This window comes from Gadus macrocephalus, chromosome 12 (genome assembly GCF_031168955.1).
Source record: "Gadus macrocephalus chromosome 12, ASM3116895v1".
NCBI lineage: Eukaryota > Metazoa > Chordata > Actinopteri > Gadiformes > Gadidae > Gadus > Gadus macrocephalus.
The window spans coordinates 9235427-9259439 of NC_082393.1; the positions used below are offsets into that span (position 1 = coordinate 9235427).

Sequence of the window (24013 nt, forward strand, 5' to 3'; positions counted from 1 at the left end):
GAGGAGGGAGGGGGGGGGGGGGTAAACAACCACAGGTTAAGAAAGGTAAATCATAAGACATTCACAGTGTTCAGGGCAGACAGTAGAGGGCTCCATTAGGAACATAAAACGATGGTGGATTCAGAGGATCTGGCCATCCTCACAAGAGAGAAAGAGTAGTGTAGGTTACGGGTGGGGTGGGTTTGGGGGAGTCTCGCCCTTGCTTCCCCTCTTATTTGGTGAAACATAAGAGGGGAAGCGCCCTCGCTACGGTAGAAGAGGGCATGTTTCAGTGCAGTAGAAGCAGAAGTGACAGTCATTGGACCAGGGGTAGCATCCATCGCACTACTTAGATTGTTAGATGTTAGATGTTAGGGATGAACCTTATCACACCACATGGTACACATAGGTGTTTCTGAGAGTACAAATATCATTATCAATATCATTACAGAATGCAAAAATCCGCATTTTGAAAATAAGCAATAATCGCCTATGTATGGCCTTGACAAATTGTTTATCGAAAAGGCATTAAACAATCTAACTTTAATATGTAATGCACAGGCTGACTAACACTATTCAAAAAAAGTTCGGACTAGCATACTATCCCCTCCTTGGCTGTATGGCTGTGTGTGTGTGTGTGTGTGTGTGTGTGTGTGTGTGTGTGTGTGTGTGTGTGTGTGTGTGTGTGAGGTGGCTGTAACAGCGGTTAAGAAGATAATCTGTCCTTGCTGATGTTTGTCGTTGTGAAGTACAGGGTTTGCATGTCATCACTATGTACATCCACCCCTGACTTTGACCAGGGCTGGACTGTAGACTTGGCACCATAGCCTTTGTGATGCATGTATCCAATAAATGGCTGGAGGAATGTTCTCAATGTACACATAGCTAAGATTGACTAATGCAGCCCAATCAGATCCAGGAATATATTAACACGAGCATTTTCATGTGTTGGCCTGTTGAGAAATGCCCTCAGGTAGCCTCTGGTTGGCCGGGGTCCAGAATCAATATAGTACGGGCTTCCCACTGGAACAACGTGCCACCCTTTAAAGTCACAGAGCTTCCCCTCGTCAGGTAGCCACGATCAGCAGATTTGTCTATCGGTCGAACATTAATTGATCAAATTTTAATAGTCGATTAATCGTTTGAGTCATTTACCAAGTAGATATAATAAACATTTGCTGCATTCTGGTGCAGTTCAATTAAAAAATTTGCTTCATGGATCATTATAAATAAATCATTTTCTTGGCTGCTTGTCAGATGAAGCAAACACATTTTTAGGACAACCTTTGGACGTTAAAGTATGTATGCAACCCCTGCGTGTTGCGTACAAGATGTACGGCTCCCTAATGCAACACCAGCAAGGGGCTGAACGGACGAACCGAGCTGCCGTCGCACCCGGGTAAAGAACGCCCACCTTGCTGCCGATGATGGAGCGGACCTCATCGTCGGGGGAGGTGGGCGTGCCCGAGATGTCCGGGTTGCTGTTGCTGAGGCTGCGGGAGCGGTTGAGGTTGAGGCTGGCCGGGCGGACCGCCGAGCGGGCCATGGTGGCGTAGTGGACCGAGCCCCCAAGCGCCCCCGGACCTAAGCACGGGAAGGTAGTAGAAGGAACGGGGACGAAGAGGAAGCCACAGGGTGCGTGGTGACTAGGATGCATCAGGAGTTTCGAAAAAAAATAACAGATCATTTCAGTTCTCTAAACACTTCACGGCCAACACAATCAACGGTATTATGAAATGTATGGGCTTTGATGGGCTCTATGTGCCTTTATGGACAGGGTCGTGAAGAGAGACCATAGCAGGGGGGACGCTGCAAAGCGCATTGCCTACGTCCCCATGTCAACCTGATTGAGCTGATCTAAAATCTTAGTGTGAGTGAGACGCAGATGGATGAGAGTCTAGTATTATCTCAAACATGATTTAACCATTGATGGATTTCCCTAGCAATAACCTCACAAGTACATTTGGAAATACTATAACAACATTATACTCACTTTACCTAAAGAGCAATGATTTAGAAATGTAGCAGGATAAAAAATAAATAGAGGGGGGAGGTGTATAAGGCCGTGGGCCGTAGGTACCTGCTGCGTCGGTGTTTGTGTCTGTGTTGGCCATGCGGAAAACAAGTGGAGGAGGGTGGGGAAATAAAGAAAGAAGGAAAAACAGAACGCCAAACGGAAAAAAGAACACGAGAAGTCAATAAATATGAGGAAAGAAACGTGAGCGCTGCGGGCCGAGCCAGAGTCGCGGGTAACGACAAGTGAGAGAGAAACCAAATCAAAAGACATAAGAAGGGAAATAAATTGGATGTGTTCGAGCAGGGGGAGGGTGTGGTTTGGGGTGGGTAGTTGGGACGGGGGCTAGCCTACCCGGGGAGGGGGAGTTGGGGTCTGTGTGTGGCAGGCGGAAGACGTAGGTGATGTAGGAGGACAGGAGGCTGTTGCGGCCATGCATGTCCTGGCTGCTGTCCAGGTACTTATGGAGCCGGTTGACCACCGATGCCATGACCTCGAAGGAAGCCTGGCCCAGGTTCACTGCACCACAGACACACAGACACACAGACACACAGACACACAGACACACAGACACACAGACACACAGACAGACCAGAGGCCAGATTACGAGATGAATCACAGAGATACAAAGATATCTAGGCACATATCTACAGTGAAGCTATTTAAGCAAACACTCGGCGACAAATGGTAAGAGTAGCTTAGTCAGTGCCGTGAGGCTTTTAAAGTTTCATTAGCCAGGCCTAGAGGCATACAATGTCAACACATCACTGAGAAACAGGCCATTTCCTTGGGCTCTGTGTAGCAGTTTGCTCACCACACAACCTAGCAGGCGGAAGTTAAGGGGATCACCATCCTAGAGTTTTCCCTCAATTACTAATTCAAATAAATAAGTAGCAGTAAGCAGTTTGTCCTTCTCCCTTGGATGGCTTTTACATCATGGCATCAATATACATTACAGTTTTGGGCTTTTACACTTTCTTTCGGGAAGAACAATTATTTTATTTCCTACAGACTTTTGAGACGATTTAAGGCATTGTGGAACTGGACAGTCCCGGTATGGATCGCTGTTATCGTTGCACTTGATTTTTAATCAATTATAGTTTGTCTTTTCTCTGTTGCCCTTGTATGTCAAGTGAATCCTAATGAGACTCAGCCGGGTCAATAAAAGGTGACATCAGTGAGTTACCAATCTGCCCTGCGATGACAGGCGGCCGCACCACCATCAGCACCAGCTTGTCCAGCAGCAGGTGGAGGAATCGAACGACGGGCTCCAGCTGTGAGGAGCTGAGTGCCGCGATGCTGGTCTTAAGCTCCGCCTCCAGGTTGTTCTCCATGATGCGCATGTCCCCGATCCTCACTGGGAACATGTGTTCGTCCAGCGCGTGCACCAACGCAAAGAACTTGTCAAGGTACTGGTCCTGGGGGGCAGACGGAGGGGGTCAGGACGGGTTGTAAGCAGGGATGGGCCAAAACAAAAACAGACTCATAATAGAATAGCGATTATTTTCTTCCATAATACGCCTCCTACAGAGGGCACTATAGTGTATTCGCCATTAGTCATTTGAATCAACTGTGTTCTGTTCTGTTCAAAGACATGAATGAAAAAAGAATGGCACACCTGTAAAAACCTGAACCCTAAATGCTAAACCACAAGAATTAAATTATTTAAAGGGGACATATTATGAAAACAACACTTTTCCTGGGATTTGGGGTGTTGGTGGGTCTCTGGTGCTCCCACACGCATATAAACTTTGGAAATAGTCTGTACATGATTTTTTGATTGAGATAAGCATTTCTGAAAGTACCCCGCCTACAGTTACCAAATGAGCGAGTCAGTTTCGGCGCTCCCTCCTTCGTAGGAAGGGGGCACATTTGAATATTACCTCCCACTTCCCCACCCCCTCCAATCAGAGCATAGCTATGATTTTGTGGACCAGCGGACGAGCGCTGGGAACTCATATACTATGTTTACTTGTTGGGAAAACACCATAATATGTCTCCTTTAATGAAAGAATCCTTCAATATTTTCAGAGACCCCAGTCCATCTGCACCACCACAAAAACTGACCTCAAATTTGAAGATGGGCCATTTGGTACCCTTTTAAAACATGGGTGCACACATTTTGAGCAGGGGGAATGTAATCGTTAACCCTGTCAATGTTAATGCCAAGCTCTACCAGTTTAGCTAGACAGGAGGATATAGTGCAAATCGCTTGATACTAACCCTGCAGAAGGGAAGAACGATGTACAAACATGAAAAAAGACAAATGGAAGGGAAATTCATTCTTCTGAAGCTACTGTCAGCAAACTGTTGTCCTAGCTTGATTAATCGCAGTGAAGGAAGATTTGTGTTGCACAAACAACCGATACAGACAACGAAGAGGGGAACTACCTGTGTGTGGATGGCAGAAACCGTCACCACCTCCACGTTGAACACACCACGATGGTTGTCCACCCACTTCATCCCCGGCAGTGCAACCTGGCATGGACGCAAAATGTAAGAATGGAGATCCACTTGTACAACTCGAAAGAGAACTCAAATGAAGTCTCGACAGATGAACGAAAAATATGTTGTGGATGATCAAATATAAATCAGCCAGATTAACATCCACTAAACTTTCACTTTTGACGAAAGATAACCTGGCTCCATGCAACAGGAAGCGGAGCGTCTTACGTCGGGGGAGAGGACAGAGTAGGACTGCGGGGGCTTTTCCAGAGACACAGGCAGGCAGAAGTGTCCAGTCCTTAACCTCCCACTCTGAAGCATGGGGATCCACTGGAAAGGGGGGGGGGGGGGGACAGTCAGAGGAGAAGCACAATTAAACCTAATGTATTGAAATTCAAATGCAAACAGCATTTAAAAAAAAAAAGGAAACAGTTTATACAGACTCACATAGGGACTAAATGAGTAGGTAATATAGCCGCATAGGAAGTACATTTTCCTATGCAAAACCATAATGTAGGGTTCAACAAACAAAAGTTTCAACATACAAAAGTTATATTGCCATATTCCCAGACATAGCGATATTGTAAAAAAGGTGTTGCCAGAAGCTTTCCCAAAGTGAATATTAATAATTGCAAGACATATATATTTATCTATTTACCATTACACAGGCTTTTATTAAAAAAAGAATGTTCATTAATCCTGAATTTCCTTCAGGATTAATGAATTATCTAATGATCCATCCATCTATCTAGTGTGAGTAGCATATATACAGGGAGTCCCCTCCCATCCCATGGGCTGCGTGAGGGCCAAACTTGCTCTGCGCACCACTTGGTGTGAACGGGGTGCTGTGGGCATCGAGCCGGCGGTCCGTACCGTGTAACCGACGGGGGTCTCCAGCGGTGTGTTCTGCTTCTGTTGACAGCTGACGTGATAGAAAGTGAAGAGGATGTGGTGGTGGTCCGACAGACTCGCCGGCAGCTTAATCTTGATTTCATCGTGGAAGTCTGGGGACCTGCGATTGGGATCAGCATTAATAGGACAGTGAAACTCTGTTATTTTCTAAAGGTCGTTACTTCAAATGGTCCTGCCTCAAAAATACACAAAAACACAGGTGTTCTACTACACGTGAACAGGAGGTGAGGTACCATCAGAAAACATGACGATTGTGTTTTCAGCCGTCTACCCCAATGCAAAAACACGTGACACGCCCCCGCCCTTAAACATGAGGTTTGGTTGTTGGACTACACTGTGGTCCAACAACCAAACCTTGTGTTTTAGGGCGGGAGTCACTACATGTACATGTCTACGTCACGGTGCACCTGCATACTGCTGCAATGCTGAAGTTAAAAGTCCACCCAGAGTTTCCTTTTACCAAACCTTTTCAGAGAGGAAAAGAAACGTCAATGTTTCTCAATTGAGATGGTTTATATTGTGCTGTGAGGCTAATTGAGATGCATTTAATTTAGTGTTTTAGTAAATAAATTATGAAATATAACTAATGGAAACAACCTTTGAACTCAAGCAGAACTTTTTCACTGCAAGCAAAATTTTCATGATCATTTTATCATCATGGCAAGAATACATGAAGATTCCCCAGCCAGCTGACGACAGACAGGCAAGTTAGCGAAAAATATCCAACAATTGCATCCATTTATGGCTCACTCTATTTATAACATGGGATTTGTAGTCAACAAAGCGGAGCAAATGGCTATTGTTACAGCCTGTCAGAGCTGCATTACATAACCTTTTCTATGGTCCCATAGAGAGACCATCTCAGTCCGCAGGTCAAGGCACACAAACAGAGAAGATTCTCTTTCTTCTTGAGTTTCAAACAAGATCACAAGCAGCTCTTTGAGCCTTAAAAATGACAGTTTGAATAGGAGCAGAGGAAAGGAAGTTTCCTCAAGGGGACAATTTCCTTCAAAGGGACACCACAAGTAACCTCCCCCCCCCCCCCCCGCCCTCCCATGGAAAAGATAACAGATTATTGGCTGAACAGAAAACATTAGAACAGAAACTCTTGATCGTTTAACTTGATCTGTATTTTCTTTCTTCTTGAGCTGGATTCAAAAGGTATTGCCAGTAATCTTCGACCCGGCCAGTGACACCTTAACAGAATTTTAACACACAAACTACCACTAGAACCCAGGCCTTTACCCATCGGCCGTTGAGAGCGGCGCCAAGAGAAATATTTGGCCATTTCAGAGGCAAACGGTTGACCATAATTAACAGGAAACAGGAGCAATGGACTGGGCAGACGAAGGAGGAAAACACTTTCTAATGGGATGGGTTGCCCCGGTCACGCCATACTCCTAGAGAATAGGTTGATTAACTTTAACCTTCAACGTCTGACCCCTGGGTGACGGATTGCAGGCCACTGGGTATCGTAAAAAAATAAAAAGCTAATAGAAGTGATAAAATATTACAGAGCCCTGAGTCCCTATATAAAAGACGGAGTCAAGGACATGGCGGGCTTGGTGAACCTGAAGAGACGCAGTGCAGGAAGTACACTAGAGGTAAAACGAGGATGTGAAGAACAGAGTTCACTTGTTGGGTTGATCTGGTTAGAAACTGATGGCCATCAGTAGTCATGATATATTTCCACACACACTACACTAATCTCCCAAGAAATGTTAGCCAGGATCATTTGGAATACTGTCCGCAGCCGCATGAACTCATAACACATCGACAAATAAGACAAAAGGTTTATTCAATGAGATTAGGAATTGTTTCATAGCCTGACCGATCATGGCAATGAAGTTAGGCCAGATAGAACAGAAATGACTGTCGCTCACACACTTTTCCAAAGCTGCGACGTCCGAAAGCAAATACATTGTTAGGTAAAGGGTTAGTCAGAAAGCACATCCTTTTAAAACATTAAGAACTTACCTGTTATGGTAGACGACGGAAGTGTAGGCCTCCTTATAGAAATCTGCACAACTGGACTTGCCGAATATCACCTTATGGATGAGAAATATCAAGATGTCAAATAGAGGAGTGAAGGCCGGAGGATAACTTCAAATCTTCCCCATAAACAACATGTAAAGCACACTAAGCATGCAAGATGGCTGCTACAACAACCACCTCAACAGAAATAAACAATAGATGTAAATATAGTTTTAAATCATGATTGACAAAAAGTGTTCAATTGTGGAGTACCGGCAATGCGTTACTGGGATCCTCCCCATTCATGAACTGCACTTTCACAGTGATATTTCGTGCAGAGCCTTGGCGATTGGCGAAATTAAGACTCTGCGGATTCACGTACAACAGGTTCCTGAGGGAGAAGCATGAAAAGAAAATGATACCAATTAATCCATATTTAATGTTTAGTTTAGTTTATCCATGCTAAGGTGCCGGACAATACAAGAGCACAAACATAATACATACATCCAACACGCATTAACAACAACAAAGATGGCAGCATGAAAAGGCGATCCCTAAGAAGCAAGAAATGCTTGTAGTGGGGACCCGTGACCCCCCCCCCACACACACACACACACACACACACACACACACACACACACACACACACACACACACACACACACACACACACACACACACACACACACACACACACACACACACACATAGCCTCATCCCAGGCACACACTTCCACAGAGAACACGACACATACATCTCGCAGACACACTGACAACTAGGTTGTAACAATACATTCCACCACCGTCATATGTAGGTGGATAACAGCTTCTGTTTTAGATTTTTTTTGAAAGCCAAGAAGGACTGGGACATTTTTATGAAGCCTTCAAGCTTATTCCATATCTGTGGTCCCCTGGAAACAATACTCAGGCTAGTGCTCTTCAGTTTTCTTACTTTGCCAGTAATCAAATGTTTTTTCAAATGTCAAGGGCTCAATATGAAAAATCATTTATTCAGTTAAGTCTTGGCTTCTGGAATATAACTAACTTTTGTTTTCAACCACTTTGGCCTATTCAGCTTTTAAAGAACATGAAATGAAATGAAATAGAAGACAAAACATTATGAATATAAGTGTTATTTGGACATGAGGTCAGTAATGAGTATACATTCACACTACATGTTGGTTGTTCTAACTTCCAAGTTGCCCTATTTGAATGATTGAATGCATCAGTAATTAAAGCTAATTTAGTTTGTTTAGCTTAATGTGAACACACAGGATATCGGAGGGAAAACGATTAAAAAATATATTCACTGAAACAGTAAGCTCACTGTGTGAATCTGTAATTTCAAGAGATAGCCTTTTTTTTTAAAAGCAATATGATGGGGTGTAATATAGCCTCCTCGGTCATCCAACTCTTTTTGGAGTCAAACTGCTCTGGTTTAGCGCCTATGGGAATGGTTACATCACAGCCAGTGTGTACAATCAATTATCTGTCCTCTGATTGGCAGATGAAGGAAGAGTGACCTGTCAATCATTTGTAGGGAGGCGGATGTGACCTCAATCCTCTGAAAATGAGTTTGGTCAGAGAGAGACGGCACTTTAAAAAGGTGGCTGTGTGGACGGCAAAAAAAGCAGGTTATAAAAAGGTGTACTGAAAGAGGTGGCTTGAAATCGGCCAAGTGTACACAAATCCTCAAGTAAACCCATCTTATAGTCGATTTTAACAAAACCAATTACTTATCATGTCTGGAAATGGGCACTCTACATCTGGGAGTAGAGAGTGTTGCAGAGCCCTGAGAGGAAATCAAATTTTTTAAGTATAATCTCTATACTGTTCATTTGATCCAAATAGAGAAAACTTCAGACAACTCACCTAAATTCAAAATTCAGTAGGTTATATCCATCTAATGTCTTTCTGGCGTGTATTTCAAAGTCAATGTTTGCTGTAGTATTAAAGATACAAAATAAATATATATAACAGAAATAGCATTTTACCCAAAAGACCAACAAAACTTAAATAACATTTTCTTGCCATCTGGTTAAGTGAGGGGGGGGGGGGACAATCACAAACAGGAAGAACTAAGTAGCCCCAGACGACGTGAGAAACCGCAGTGACGCAGTACACTCTTTGGAAGGAGAGAGAGGGGATGGGGGGGTTTCCCACTGGGCCACAGCTGGAACCACAACAGACAGAAATTGTGGGATTTTAACTTCCCTGGAAAGTAGAGTAGGTTATCAACCTTTAACCAACACTTTTTAAATCAGGCACAGCATCCAGAAACAGGCATCCCAAATGGATCTTCCCTCCCAACTCAATGTTGAATAATCATTGTTATAAGCACTGCATGTATCTATCAAAAATCACTGCATGATCTAAGTAGTTCATGAGCAATTGACAAAGAAATTAAACTTTACTAACAGCTATTCTGCCATGCTTCTGATTGTTTTTAAACAATTTTGCAATCAATATTGATTTTGATGGTTCTCAGACCCCATGGAAATCTCTGCTAAGACTAAATATACGGTAAATGTAATTATGCCAAAATGTAAATGTGAAACATATGGAGTATAGTCAATACACTAAATCGGACAGCTGGGCAAAGCAGCCAAATATAGCACTTTGATTTAAAAGCAAAGTCTCACCTTCAACCCCTTTCCGTAAGTTACCACTCAACTCCTTTTGCCTGTTCTGGGGGGGTCCAAGTCATTGTTTGTTGAGCATACACAGAGATTAAAGGTCTAGTGTACAGATCGTTCATGACATAAATTTAATATAACATTGATAAGTATGTTTTAAATTGTATAATCCCATGAAAATAAGAACTGTTGTGTTTTTGTTATTAGTTTGAGCCCTTTATATCTACATCGGGAGCAGCAGTTGGTTGCACCAGCAGAACGTAAAGCCGATCATAAGTTCGGGTGTAAAGTCTGCCTTAACCCTACGCTCGACGTAGCTAGTGCCAAACTAAAGGTGTTCTAAATTTTGGTTGCAAACGTAAGTTGTAACGTTACTAGTAGTGCATAAAGTGTACCAGTGTCGCTTTTAATGACGTTTAGATAATTTCAAGCCAATCATTGACAGATAACCATGTAAACAGGAAATACCGGCAAGTTTCCACCTTACCTGAGTAAAGACGCGTTAGCACCCAAATGAGAGGGCAAACAAAACAGTTTCAGTCATTTATTCTCTAAAATTTGCTTGGACGGTATAGGCGTGAGGTTAAGCTATTTGATGGCGGATTTTATAATAAATAAATAAATACAATATTCCGCCCGGCAAAACCGAAATCGCGCATATAATTCAACATCATCATAATAAAGAAATGGAGCGATACGGTCACGGACAATCCATTCCCGGCGCAAATCGCATTGAAAGTCCTCTTCCCATTGCTCAAAACGAATAGCCATCTTTACCCTGCGTTAGTGTTGAAATCTTTTTAAGTTTTTTTCTTTATCGTTAGTATGGAACTTACACCAGCTAGAGGGGAGGTGTAAAAGATAAGTTATAACTTAGTGTTACGTTGAAACTATCTGCTTGGTGCAACTGCTATTTTTTTAGTAGAGTGTAAAGTCGAACGTTTGGGTGATTTACGTTCAACGTAGCCTAAGTGGGACCTTACGTTCTGCTGGTGCAACTGGACCCAGGTCCTCTTCAACGGAGGCTGCCATGTTGCACCGCCTTGGTTCTATAGTAGCCCAGAATGGGCAAACAGCTCCAGAGAGAATGCGTTTTTAAGAAAATGTGTTTTTGGCTCAGAGTTGTTGGAGAATGGAGCGAGTTTTGGGGCGAATGTGGACAGAACCCTTCAGTTCCAAGATTTCTAATAAATGTATTGTTGTGGGAAAAAAATGCAATGAACAATTTCGGTTAAGCCTTGAACTATAGTTCTACTATGGAAGTAAATCTGTCTCATCTGATTTTGAAAATAAAAGACGATTGAATTTTAAGCACTGAATATTTATGCATTGAAATAACGTATCTTGTTATTAAATGTCTCCTTGTATGCTTAATAAATACATTTGATTTGATTAGCATTTTACAGTCCCATACAATGGATAGGACGTTAATTTACCTTTTGCTGTTTAGAATCAACGTTTGTATCAAGAAAGAATCATCACAGCCGTGGCCGTCAACGAGTGTCGCTCTCCTTGCTTGACCGCGATCTAGCATCTATGATCGATTGCTCTTCCTTTGGTACCCGGTTGTTAACACTGAATTTCATACATTGAATTTTTTAGCTGACTATGGCATGTTGAATTTGGGGACGTTGAACTTATTAAAGTTTGACGTTCAATATTAGAATTTTTTAAAGGAGACATATTATACCACCAGGTGTGAATGTGATTAGCCTTACAAGCCGTTTCGAAAATCTGCCCCATATGACATCATTAGTGGGCGTGTCCACCTAGATCTGTGCTGGATAGATGAGCAACGTTTACTTCAGTCCGCTGGGTAGGCTGGTAGACTAATCTATCCAGCACAGATCTAGATGGACACGCCCACTAGTGATGTCATAAGGGGCAGATTTTCACAACGGCTTGTAAGGCTAATCACATTCACACCTGGTGGTATATGTCTCCTTTAACATTGAAAAATAAGGTGAAAATGATTTGTTGAATTCAGAGGCAAAAAATCCAGCTATGTTATTACAATGCATAAATATTCAGTGGCAACCAAAATTTTACCCACTGGATCTTCGAGAGCAAGAAGACCAAAAGCCAAGCAACTTGGACCAAGCACTCATTGGGAGGGATTTTCACCCAAAGAACCCAGCTGCCATCATATTATATTAATATAAGCCTGTTTCCTTCTGTGTATTGTTGTTTATAGCAGTATTATTATCTTAAATGTTTAATGTTATTAACGTAAATCTTTAATGTCCCTGGGGTACAATAGAGGCGGTTGCAGTAGACAAGAAGATGGTTATGGAGTGTCACTGTGGTAGGGAGGAGTACTACACAATTACTGTCAATAGTTCAACAAAATATTCAAGAAAGGAATGCCTTTAAGACCTTAAATAATTTGTGCTGCATGTACTAAATAATGGCAGTATTTTTAGTAATGCTTTGTCGCCATAACTGTAGCAATAGTTTCATGCATATTTACTATCTTCTGCAGGGAAATTACACAGGGAGAAGAGGTGCCAAATGGTGAGATTTGAGAGTACCAAATGGTGCAATGTGTGCCGTTCACCTAGAGGTGTTTAGAGAAGTAGTGCCATGTTTACAGCTTTGCAAAACAATGAGGCAAAAACGAACACACATGTTGCATGCTGACGACAGGTCACCCAGCGGTCATGGTCAGATTCGATCCCTGGACACAATCTCACCGCCTCATACAATGATGTAAAGCAGAGGCACAGTAATCAATTGTACTATGTTCTGAGGGTAAAATGAAATAACAGAATAGTTAATATTCACATCACATGGCTACCCTTCTACAAGGTTTCACAGTTATGTGACCAATATAAAAAGGTCTCAACATAATATTCCCAGAGACTTTAGGTAAAGTCAAGACCATCCTTTGTGCTGCAGATGGAAGTAAACATGCTCAGTGGTACTTTCACAAACATAGACCTGATTACTAAGAACTCTGGAAGCATCCCTTACTAGAAGGATATAATTAACATGTAGTAATTTGTGGTGCACTTCAGCAAACAGCAAAATAAAAATCAGCTTTTTACAACTGTGATCCTTCATTTAATTAGTGTGCGCTAACTGCCACACGCTAAATCAGAATTCACATAAAATAATGTTCATAAAACATACTGATGACAAGGACCATTATATTAATATTAGCCAAGTTGAGAGCACAAGGTAATGCCCAAGGAGAAATGCAGATAACAATGCTCACTTTATAGTTTGAGATCTTTACAACTTGGGAGAAATCTTAGTTGGAACCAGACTCAAATCTGCCTAGGTGGTCTCTACGCAACAGCGTAAAAAACCTGAATTTTCCATAAAAGTAATTGTATAACATATCCGTGTTTACCAACTGCTCTGCAAACCATTCAGCAAATACTAGACATCACATGTCTGGTGGACTATACATTCACATATAAAATCTCTTTCAAAAAAATAAGATTGCTTATGATAGAAGATTCGTGCACATTGTCCACACATCATGTAGCCCTCTAGCCATTACCCTGGTGCAGGATGACATGCATCAAACCCTGCAGCCTAGCTACCTGCTGTCACACTGGGAAATATAGTCAGTGGCATGGAGAGAGAGCTCGAGAGCGACAGAGAGGTAAGTGAGGAGTTGATTAAAAAATGTTGGGGGGGTCTCAGCAGGATTCTAAATCAAACCGGAGCACCTACATTTCCCAAAACATTATCAATCAGGGCAAAATGGGTGAGAACTATGAAGATATGGGATTGGTCAGGCCAGAAGATCCATCAAAACACTGATGGCCATTGTTGGCTTTCTGCTGATCAGCCAAAGCTCGCCAGCCCAGTTTTGAGCGCAGGACAGGGTGTGGTATAGACTAGGGTTCAGACCTTTTTTGAGGGGAGGGGGTTTGTGGAGAAGGGGGTTGATTTGCTATTTGCTCACTGCTGTGATTTGTTTGTTCAGGAGAAGGGGGCTCTGGTGGGGGGAATAAACAGCTAAAACATAGCTGGGTTGATGATCAGCTAATCCCCCCCTCCCTGCTCTACTGAGGGGGCAGTATATAACACAGGGCAGCCTGCCGCACTCTGATCATTCTAACAGAGAGGCAGTCAGTGGGGGAGAGGGATAGAGGCTTGAGGACAGGACGCATAAGACTTAGCAAAGACATCGGAAGCGAGCAAAGATAAACCGTTTTTGAGTGCCACGATGACAAAGTTAGGTCTGTTCTTACTGCTTCCCCTGTTGGTCAGTTTCACATATTCTCTGCCCAATCAGGACTCCTCAGGAATGGAAGAGTACCCTACCCTGCCCAGCCACGCATTGACCCAGGCACCCACCACCACCGAGGCAAAGTCTCGCTTTGCCATGCTGGATGATGTCCGTTTGCTGGCCAACGGTCTCCTGCAGCTCGGCCAGAGCCTCAGGGAGTTCGTGCACAAGACCAAGTCTCAGATCAACGACATCTTCGTGAAGCTCAACATCTTTGACCGCTCCTTCTACCAGCTCTCGGTGGTCACCTCTGAGATCAAGGAGGAAGAGGAGGAGCTGAAGAAGACCACCAACTTTCTAAAGACCAACAACGAGGAAATTAAGAACCTGTCACTGGAGATCAACTCCAAGATAAATGGAATCCTGCAGGAGCGCGGGAAGCTGCAGAGCAAGGTGGGGATCCTGGAGGAGCGGCTGCAAGGGCTGTCAAAAAGTGTGGTTCCTCCTGAACAACTCAGGGAAATGGCGTCACTCAAGGTAGGAACCATGAGGTGTTTTGGTGGCTATTCTTAAAACTGAGCTATTCCGGTCACTGGTGGGTTTCACCAAACCTTCAAAGTGATACCTGCTTGAACGCACTCAACATTTCACTTGCCGTTTCAGGAAGTGATTGACTCTCAGGAGAAAACCATCACAGATCTGCTGATAGCCGTGAGAGAGCAACACGACCAGCTTGACTACCAGAAAACCAAGATTAAAAACCTGGAGGAAAAGGTAGGCTACAGCACTAAGCCTTACAAGACCATATTAGACCTAAGCCATAATCCATGCCCTAAGCACGACAAGAACAAACTACTCGCGACAGCATTTGCCCATTATAATACATTTAGTTCCAACAATCTGATGCATAAACCTCAACACCCGGGAAATTTGTTTTTAACCAAATTCTAATCGTCTTATTTGATTTGATTTGTACCTACTATCCCAGATGAACACAGACAACTTTCAAGACACAATTGAGAAGGATGTGGATACAGACTCAGAAAATTCAGATATGTTTGATTATCTGACAGGAAACTCAACTGTCATGGAAACTAAAGGTACAAAAAAAAAACGAATGTATTTGGGGTACATCGGTGATGCAAATATGAGCAAAATGTATTTGTTGTAAACATGTCTGGCCATGTCCCAACTAGCAATTAAATGTATCTGCTCTCTTAAAGATATCCCCACCGACTGTAGTGAACTGTTCAACCGAGGGGAGAAAAACAGTGGTGTCTATACCATAATGCCAAATGGGTCGGAGCCATTCAACGTTTACTGCAAAATTAATCTAGGTGGGTGAGAAACTCAAACTAATAAAACCCTTGAGATTTCGCTTTTGAAATCACAACCTCTGTTGGCTAGCACATGTTATAGGAGATGGAATGATAATTTCAGTGATTGGTGTTAGTGCTGACTGAGCGTCGAGCAATGTAAATGGTACATGTAATGAGCATCAACGGTTTTTCTACAGATGGTGGTTCAACAGTCATCCAGCATAGGGTTGATGGCTCTGTGGACTTTGACCAAACATGGGAGAAGTATGAGTTTGGATTTGGAGATTTGGAAAGTAAGTGGACTTAAAGAATCTGAACAAAACGTGCAAATAAAATTTGAAAGAGCAAACTAGAAAACTCCAAAGTAGACAAAAAAGCAGCTCAAGAATAATTATGGTTATAAATCCCCTTGGGGGGGACAGGAAACGCACACAATATAGCAATATTGTGTGCGTTTCCTGTACAGCAAAAGTACAGCAAAAGAACGATAGACGAAGCATATCAGCCTTTGTTGACGGTTTTCCCCTGAGGCTCACTAGACTTGGACACCAGCCCAATGAGATTCACTCCCCATACCAAAGAGTCAACATCTCAGGCATTCATAAGTGGCAGTCTATCTTCCACCAATCCCTGCCTTCTTATTATAGCATCAAGTTGAATGGTAGTCTACAGCATCATCAACAGGGAAAAGTGTACATACAATTGAAAATATTCCAATAGCCAAATTTCAATTTGTCCAACGTTCTAGAGAAAATACATAAACTGATTGACATCAATAGAAATCGCCCAACAAAGATGAAGAGACGAGAGGCTGATCAAGACCCATTTGTTTTGCAGAGGAGTACTGGCTGGGCCTGAGAAAGATCCACAGCTTGGCCATGCAGAGAAACTCAATCCTGCATGTGGAGCTGGTGGACTCCAGGAACGAGAGGCGCTGGGTGGAATACCAGTTCCTGCTGGGTGGTCCTACCACCAATTACGCCATCTACATCAGACGCCTGGCTGGGGACTTGCCTGACACCATGGCCAATCACACTGGAACAAGCTTCTTCACCAAGGACAGAGAAAACCTCAGGGACGTCGACTGTATTCGCAACTACACAGGTATGAAGGACGGCCCCGCCATGTTTGATTTCCTGCATTGCCCAACATCACAGATATACCTTAGCTTGCACCTCCAAAGTACTGGTTAATACTGACCGGGGGGATTGATATTCCCTAGAGAGAATTATCAAGGGATGTTGATTATGAGGTTAAGGCTTGATGAAATCAAGCTGATTCATGAGTGTGTTTACACTCCTGATGTGGTGGAACGTGTTTTTATGCAGGTGGCTGGTGGTTCAGTGCCTGCGGGGACACCAACCTCAACGGGAGGTACGTGTGGCTAAGGGGCAGGGGCCGCCAGTCGAGACGCAGGGGGATCCAGTGGAAGTCTAGCACGGGCGCCTTCTGCTCTCTGAAGACAACCACCCTTTCCATACGACCAGCTCCCTGGACCGACCACTTCAACTGAGACCCCTCAACGCTGCGACCTCTGACCCTTCCCAACGACTCTCTCTGTTGGCTTCCCCTCAAGCGATAAATAGTCTAGTCCTAATGCCACAATGGGTGAGGTCATAGGGTGCATGCGCAGTCAGAAGGTGACTTAGCCTAGGACTTCATGTTCCATGTTTTTAGCGGCCATACTTTTACGTTGCTGCCTCAAATAGACTGCTGTGTGACACCGTTGCTGTGCTGGCCAGCAGATTTTTTTAAAAGGAGCCGATCTGGAACAGAGGAGTAAATTGCTGAGCTGTCAGCAGTGATGCAACCACTTTGCGCAGGTCATTGGTCTTTTGACCTCGGCCTGCTGCTGTTGACTCATTGCATTATAGCACTGCCCACACAAAAAAAGAGAAACTGTGGAAGAGGGGCAGGGTGATGCAATTGCAGACAAACAGACTAGAAAGTGCTTCGCTGCCCATTTTAGTAATCTGAGATGCATCAAGACAGCTTTGTTTGTTGAATTATTCTATTTTGAGTGTTTGTTGAAGTAGTACTGCATGCTCCAGTAGAATAGGACCACTCATGTCCACAGGCTGAATATTATATCAACCAAGAACTGTACAGAAACCAGCATGTCCTGTATAACGCTCATTATCTCATTATACTGGATTATTTGCACATGTAAGCATGTTTAGAAATATTATATTTCATGGATATGCAAATTCCCGTACCCACAGATGGAATGTTAAACGTTTTTTTATACACGATAATATACATAGATATCTTTGAATAATGCAATACACTTGGAAATGTGTTTGTTTGTATTTAATTTCCAGTCATTTCCATATATTGCCCTATATTTCTGAGTCATATTGACTTTTTACATTCAACAATCTGTATTATTCATGTTCTGATGAAGCATATTTATGAGACAAGCCGTAAGCCTAAATAAACAGCATTTCAAAATAATTACCGGTTGAGTAAGTCACTCACTGTTCCATAACTTACACCCAATTGACCTGTCGATAAGTTCCGCCCTTAGAACACAGATGAGCCAATGACATTCCAGCCTCAATACTCAACTACATTGAAAACAACAGGGAGGAGGCATGATATAACAATTTTATGTTCGATTTCTGTTGTTTATGTAAAAAAAAATAAACATGATCAAACGATATGCTTGGGGTACATCGGTATCCCGAGAGGCTGCAGAATTGGGTACATATCATCCCTTTTCCCAAGCCACGACGGGACAAGAAAAAATGGGTGATGTGGATCCGACTGTTTGGCAGGCCAGGATACCTACTGAATTAAAGCAAGTTGTCACCTTCTATATGTATTTTAAAGTTTTGAATATAGTGTAACGTAGTCCCTTTCGATTGCTCCTGGATGAAATTAAAAGATTTTCGCCCAAGACTTCTCCAAAACCTGCTTTGATATACTGTCAGCTGACATTTTTCCATATGTTTTTGTTATCTACTTTGTTTGTCCGAGTTTGTCATGGTAACGAGGGGGGGCATGACTTAGCGACAGGTGAATTGAATACCAACCTGATAAGAAATCCAACACAATGCTAACACAGAAGACTGGCATAATGGGGGCAGCACTCTGAAACTAAGATATTCAGGTGGTTGGTGGAGAGCTGAAAGAAACGTTTCAATGTAATAGAGTGTATAGTTGAGCACCGGCTTTAACAGGTCAAACTAACGCTACCACAATGAAGAATCATTAGATAATACTTTTTCAACAAAATTAGTGGCGTGGGTGCTTAGTCCAAAGCACTAATGGGAATAACTGCAATCAAATCATTGAATACTAATGCTTCTAAAAGGTTAATGAGATGGACGTTGCTAACACAGATGTGTCCCTTCTGTACACATGACCATAACTCAGTGTCATAACATTGGGGCTCGTGGCATTTTCCCCGTAAACAATTATAGTATTGCCCTTGAAATGGGGATGACCGAGGGCTTTGAACACCCCGCCTAATAAATAGTTAACTTCTGTACTTGCCAAACAGGCCATCTTTAGATTTCCATGGGAGTCACTGAATATTGGTCTGTAATGTAACATAGAAAACATTTGATCAAATTGCCCTCGAAGTGACCCAAAATGCCCCCGAAACGTAATACAAGGGGGCAAAATAAAGCCCTGGATAAAAATGGCCTACGTGTAGGATAAATTCAAGATAAAATCCGATTTTATGATTAGATGAAATATTCCAACTCCAGTGTTTGCTGAATTGAACCAGAAAGCGGTCGATCAATAAGGCCTGACCTGGGTGAAGGTTATCAGTAGGCAAATATAGCAGCGAGACAAACGTATTACCAACACAACACTCACTCGTTGCCAACAATACAAAGCGGTCAGATATAGTGCGTCATCATCACCAGCCAGGTCATGCACCCGGGTAACCCAACCCTGATGTGTATGGCCTCACATTAGTCTTGCCATGTCCGTTTTCTCTTACCTCTACTAGAGCTGAACAATTATGACAATGATTATTTCATCCAACACTGTGATCGCTGTTTATTCATTACGATTAACAGATTATCGATTCAACTCATTTTCTGTGGAAAACCGCTATTTTGGTTCATATCCAATACATTTTGCAGCCCTTACCTGTACGTGGTGTTGGGCACGTAGACGTCCCTGGCAGGGAACTCCAAGATCTCCCTTGTCGGCCTGACCCGGCTGTCCGGGTAGGGTTTGACCTGCTGGAGGTCAGGGGTCAAGCAGTAGTGGGGGTTCTCTGGCGCTGGAGAGATGTCCAGCTTCAACTGGGCTGGGGTCGAGGGAATCAAACAATTAATAACTCAAATCAAAAAACTAAAAGAAAAAGAATGCTCAAATGAGTGAATGTATGCATGTAAGCATGTCAAACCATCATAATTTTACTCAGCAAAAACTATTTTCCTTATGCGCTAGTATATATATAGTATTTCTCGTACAATAGTTTATCCTATTGACATTTTTACTAAAACACTTTATCGGCCAGGTAAAGGACAGTGTTTAGCAAAGGTAAGAGCGAGTCAAGCTGAACTGCTGCCGACTGTCTATGCCGCTGTACCTGTGATCGGTCTTAGTCTCCTCAGTACAGAGGAAGGCCTCCTCATGTCCGCCAAGAACTTATAGAGGTCCTCATCACTCAGCCTGTCCCCTTCCTAACACAAACACACACACAATAATACAAATTAATTAGAAATCACAGCAGGTCACTTTGTTCAACTCTGTCAGACTGGGCAAACCAGGAGCCAGACCTTGGGTCCAATGAGAGAGTCTATGGCCCAATCCAATTTCTACCCCTTATCCCTTCCCCCCCCTTGTTTTGAAGGGGTAAGGGGAAGGGGTAAAGGGTAGAAATGGGATCAATCCCATTTCTACCCCTTACCCCTCCCCCTTGTTTTGAAGGGGGAAGGGGTAAGGGGTAGAAATGGGATTGGGCCTTAGGCCTTCCCCTTACCCCTTCAAAACAAGGAGGAGGGGTAAGGGGAAGGGGTAAGGGGTAGAAATGGGATTGGGCCTATGACTGGCCGGTTCTGCCCGCACCTGTTTGAAGAAGTTGGTGACGGTGAGCGTGGCGGGTCGGAACCCCGTCAGGCTGCAGCACTCGTCCCCGCTGGTGGTGCGCTCCAGGGAACGCCTTCCCATGATGCTCGAGTTCCGCCGCTCTGACCACGAGCCTTTCCTCTCTGCGTGCACGCAATTCAAAATATTTCAAGTGTTATCTTTTTTTGTTTGTTTCCCACTAGGATAGCCCGGCGAGGTGTTAACAGGACGATGCGTGACATGACACAAAATCTTTTGCAAAACATTAAAGAAATATAAATTGATGCGCGTTACCTTTTGAGGTCTGACTCTGATCTGAAAGGTTGCAAAAAACACACAGGGTCGCAAACTAGCGATCAATATGGCTGAACGGTTTGTCTGATATTGCCTCAGGTATTACCCTTGATTAAGTCTAGGAGAGCTGTTTAAAAGGAAAAACGTCTGGGGCGTCCGTATCAGGTCAATGAATGTCGTGCATGAACGAGTACTGAAGACATTACTTAGAATGGACTGGGGGGAAGCAGAGTCTTTACAGACCTCCTCCTTTACTAGAACACAACAAAAAATACTATGGGTCAGCAAATAAGTCTTTCCTTGGGGCAATTTTTTTTTTCAGTCAGTAGGTGGCGGGCCAGAACATTATCAAAGGCTAGTTCAAGGAATAGATCAAAGGGGACATATTACGAAAACAACACTTTTCCTGGGATTGGGTGTGTTGTTTTGGGTCGCTTGTGCTCCCACACGCATATAAACGTTGAAAAAAGTCTGTACATGTTTTTTTGAGTGAGATATGCATTTCTGAAAGTACCCCGACTACAGTTACCAAACGGGTGAGTCCGTTTCGGCGCCCCCTCCTACGTAGGAAGGGGGCACAGTTGAATATTACCTCCCACTTCCCCACTCCCCTCCAATCAGAGCATAGCTAAGATTTTGTGGACCAGTGAACGAGCAGCACTGGCGGGGGGAACTCGGCGGCAGCCCTGCAGCTAAGCTCCGGGAGTACAATCCCTTTCTCTGCAGGACTGCCGCTGAATCTTCGGCGGCAGTCCGGAGGAGGAGACATGGAGGAGAATGGTTTCAGTTTTGGAATTCTGATTTCATTGCATCCCTAGTCTAAAATTAATATTTGTGACTGTCAGTTTGTGGGCCGCCATTTTCCGACCCTTGCCATATATCATCAGAATCTCTTTAACATGGTGGATTTTATTTATACAGAGGGGGTTGAGGAATAACGCTGTGGACAGGTGTATGACAATATAATCATTCATTAAAAAACAAACCAACATTGAAGAATGAGGCATTTTAAGTCATGATCCACCTGTAACTATTTATCCCCTCCAATTAATATGAAGAAATCTCATAGTAGGAAATATTTACCACTGGCATATCTTCTCATTCTAATGGCCTCACACTACAACACTAGCTTTAGATTTTCCATTTAAAATTAAGACACGATCATACAGTCTCATCGCCCAGAGCTGAGAACCACTTCATAGATCACCACCCTCCCTGAAGGAGACTCAAGGTTTCCCCAACCTGATAGGCTTATCTCCAGCTCTGTGTCTCTCTCCAGGCTGCCGGCACTGTTGACGATGTTCATCAGGTGGATGGCGGTCCAGGCGAAAGGCATGCGGTAGCGACCCAGGCGCTGGCAGAACTGCTCTGATTGGCCACGAAGCTTTTCCAGTTTCTCCTTGTTCTGCAGCAAAAAAAGACCCAAGTAATAGATCCATCACAAAATCCAAATATTGAAACCTAAACTCTCTAGAAATAAGATATGCCATTCCAATATTAGCCACATAATCAGACTTTAAGAATAATAATATAAAGTTTTATACACCAAGCCCAATACACTACATCATAATAAGAGGATCAAAAAAGAGCACAAAGAAGATCACTGAATTACTGAGCAGATACCAGAGAACAGGGTACCATGTAAAAGAAATACAAATTGGTCTGACTCTGATTTGAAAGGTTACAAAAAACACACAAGGTAATTTACAGAACAATACAATAAGTAACCTAATTTAATGTAATATTAATCCCCAAATTGAAAATCGGTTGACACAAATGCACAGTTAGAGAATAGAGGGTGCATGAATAAAGAAAAGGAAATACTTAAATTATTGAAAAATAAAATAAGTAAATAGAAGGCTTTCAATGTCGAAATCATGGAAAAAGAATTCCAGACCTTTTCCAAATGCAGAGGGATGACATATCTGTCCTTTAGTATTGTACAAAAATGCGGAGGCGATAGATTTGTAAAGCAGGGAACGAAGCCAAGGAGTGATCATACCTTCGCTGCGTCAGACTCTTTGAAGACCATGTAGGGCTCGGCACACTCGCCTATATCGCCCTGCTGCAGCACCTTCTCCAGCTGGAGAGACAACACATCTTAGCTGCAGACACACGTCTCTGTTGGACTGCATCACTTGTGTGTTTATACTCCGCAAAATTATAAAGTCTAGCTTTTCAAAACCTCTTTTTACTTATCTACAACTTTAATCAACGGCTTGTTTGAAAAGCCGATTTGCCGAAAGTTTGATGAATTTAACTAATTAGAAATACTTACTGTTTTAACTTAACTAATGTAGGCCAACACTTTTTTTATGGTAGGCCAGCACTACCAAAAAAAAAAACGTTGAATAAAAAAGGTCAAAATAAGTCATTGCCTGTGTTTTGTGTACATTTTCCTACGGGGGGCAAGGCAGGGGTATTGTATTGATGGCAGGGTTATATCCTGACCTGAATGACCAGGAAGACGTCCTGCGAGGGGTGTGTGATGGAAAAGATGGCGGAGCGAGCCAGCGTGGAGATGGCCGCCGTCTGGATGTGCGGACGCAGCATGCCCTTGGTCTGCTCCGAGTTCAAGTCAAAGAAGAAGTTCTCCGAGATCTGAGGAAAAAAAGAAAACACACACAATATGAAAACATAGACAACAGAGGCCTTAACGTTTGAACTTTACGAAGCATCACTAAAATGTGAATGAAATATGATTTACTTGTTTTCTACTTAAGGCATTGATCACTATCAAACGTCTATGGATGACAGACACTTATATTAATTTGAATGCCCGATCGTGGTAGAAGAATGCGTAGCACAATTCATCCGTTTGTGTGTGTGTGGCGATATGTGCCTGTATGTTTATCAAATTGTATTATTCCATCAACTTGTAGATAAGTCAGAGAGAGTGTTAGAGCGAGAGGGAGAGAGGGAGAGCGCGAGAACGAGAGAGAGATGAACGTGGAGAGGGGGAGAATGAGGCCAAAGAAGTGATAGGGATCCAAAACATATCCACAGCTCTAGCATCTTACTCCCAATACAAGTACAGAGCGGCCCCCTTTATATTTATCAGGGCCCATGTCAACAAACGCAGCTGTTGAAAAACACTGCATGTGAATAAGTCCTCTAGCAGTGACCATGCAGCTACATATAAATTCATACTTGCGACGACAACACGGAGGTCATGGTCATAAGTGTCCTTGCGCCCTCATTTTTTGAGTTTTAATGTTTAT

The 24013-nt window shown here is 43.1% G+C and overlaps 2 protein-coding genes across 22 annotated transcripts in view; one reads left to right on the forward strand and one right to left on the reverse strand.

Moving 5' to 3' along the window:
• dock7 (dedicator of cytokinesis 7) overlaps positions 1-24013 on the reverse strand; it is a 61444-nt gene that overhangs the window by 25504 nt on the left and 11927 nt on the right. For 11 of the 21 annotated variants that reach the window (XM_060066400.1, XM_060066397.1, XM_060066392.1 and 8 more), the window contains exons 9-23: positions 23244-23393; positions 22795-22875; positions 22035-22197; positions 20499-20641; positions 20020-20113; positions 19572-19734; positions 7598-7715; positions 7328-7398; positions 5312-5450; positions 4667-4768; positions 4385-4471; positions 3180-3411; positions 2348-2512; positions 2060-2080; positions 1394-1563 (exon numbers count right to left, since the gene is read on the reverse strand). In XM_060066400.1, coding sequence (XP_059922383.1) covers positions 1394-1563; positions 2060-2080; positions 2348-2512; positions 3180-3411; positions 4385-4471; positions 4667-4768; positions 5312-5450; positions 7328-7398; positions 7598-7715; positions 19572-19734; positions 20020-20113; positions 20499-20641; positions 22035-22197; positions 22795-22875; positions 23244-23393 — 1899 coding nt within the window. The remainder of the gene's footprint in view (positions 1-1393; positions 1564-2059; positions 2081-2347; positions 2513-3179; positions 3412-4384; positions 4472-4666; positions 4769-5311; positions 5451-7327; positions 7399-7597; positions 7716-19571; positions 19735-20019; positions 20114-20498; positions 20642-22034; positions 22198-22794; positions 22876-23243; positions 23394-24013) is intronic. The other 10 variants (XM_060066399.1, XM_060066398.1, XM_060066396.1 and 7 more) reach the window with 1 other exon arrangement.
• On the forward strand, positions 14017-17918 carry angptl3 (angiopoietin-like 3). Its single transcript, XM_060066416.1, has 7 exons — positions 14017-14682; positions 14809-14919; positions 15134-15245; positions 15369-15482; positions 15662-15757; positions 16302-16568; positions 16793-17918. The coding sequence occupies exons 1-7, from the start codon at positions 14143-14145 to the stop codon at positions 16975-16977; spliced, it is 1425 nt and encodes a 474-aa protein (XP_059922399.1). The 5' UTR covers positions 14017-14142; the 3' UTR covers positions 16978-17918.

Coding starts and splice junctions, on each gene's coding strand:
- angptl3 (XM_060066416.1), top strand. CDS start 14,143: ATGACAAAGTTAGGTCTGTTCTTACTGCTTCCCCTGTTGGTCAGTTTC. Junction 14,920..15,133: donor TTAAAAACCTGGAGGAAAAG/GTAGGCTACAGC, acceptor CTACTATCCCAG/ATGAACACAGACAACTTTCA. Junction 16,569..16,792: donor CTGTATTCGCAACTACACAG/GTATGAAGGACG, acceptor GTTTTTATGCAG/GTGGCTGGTGGTTCAGTGCC.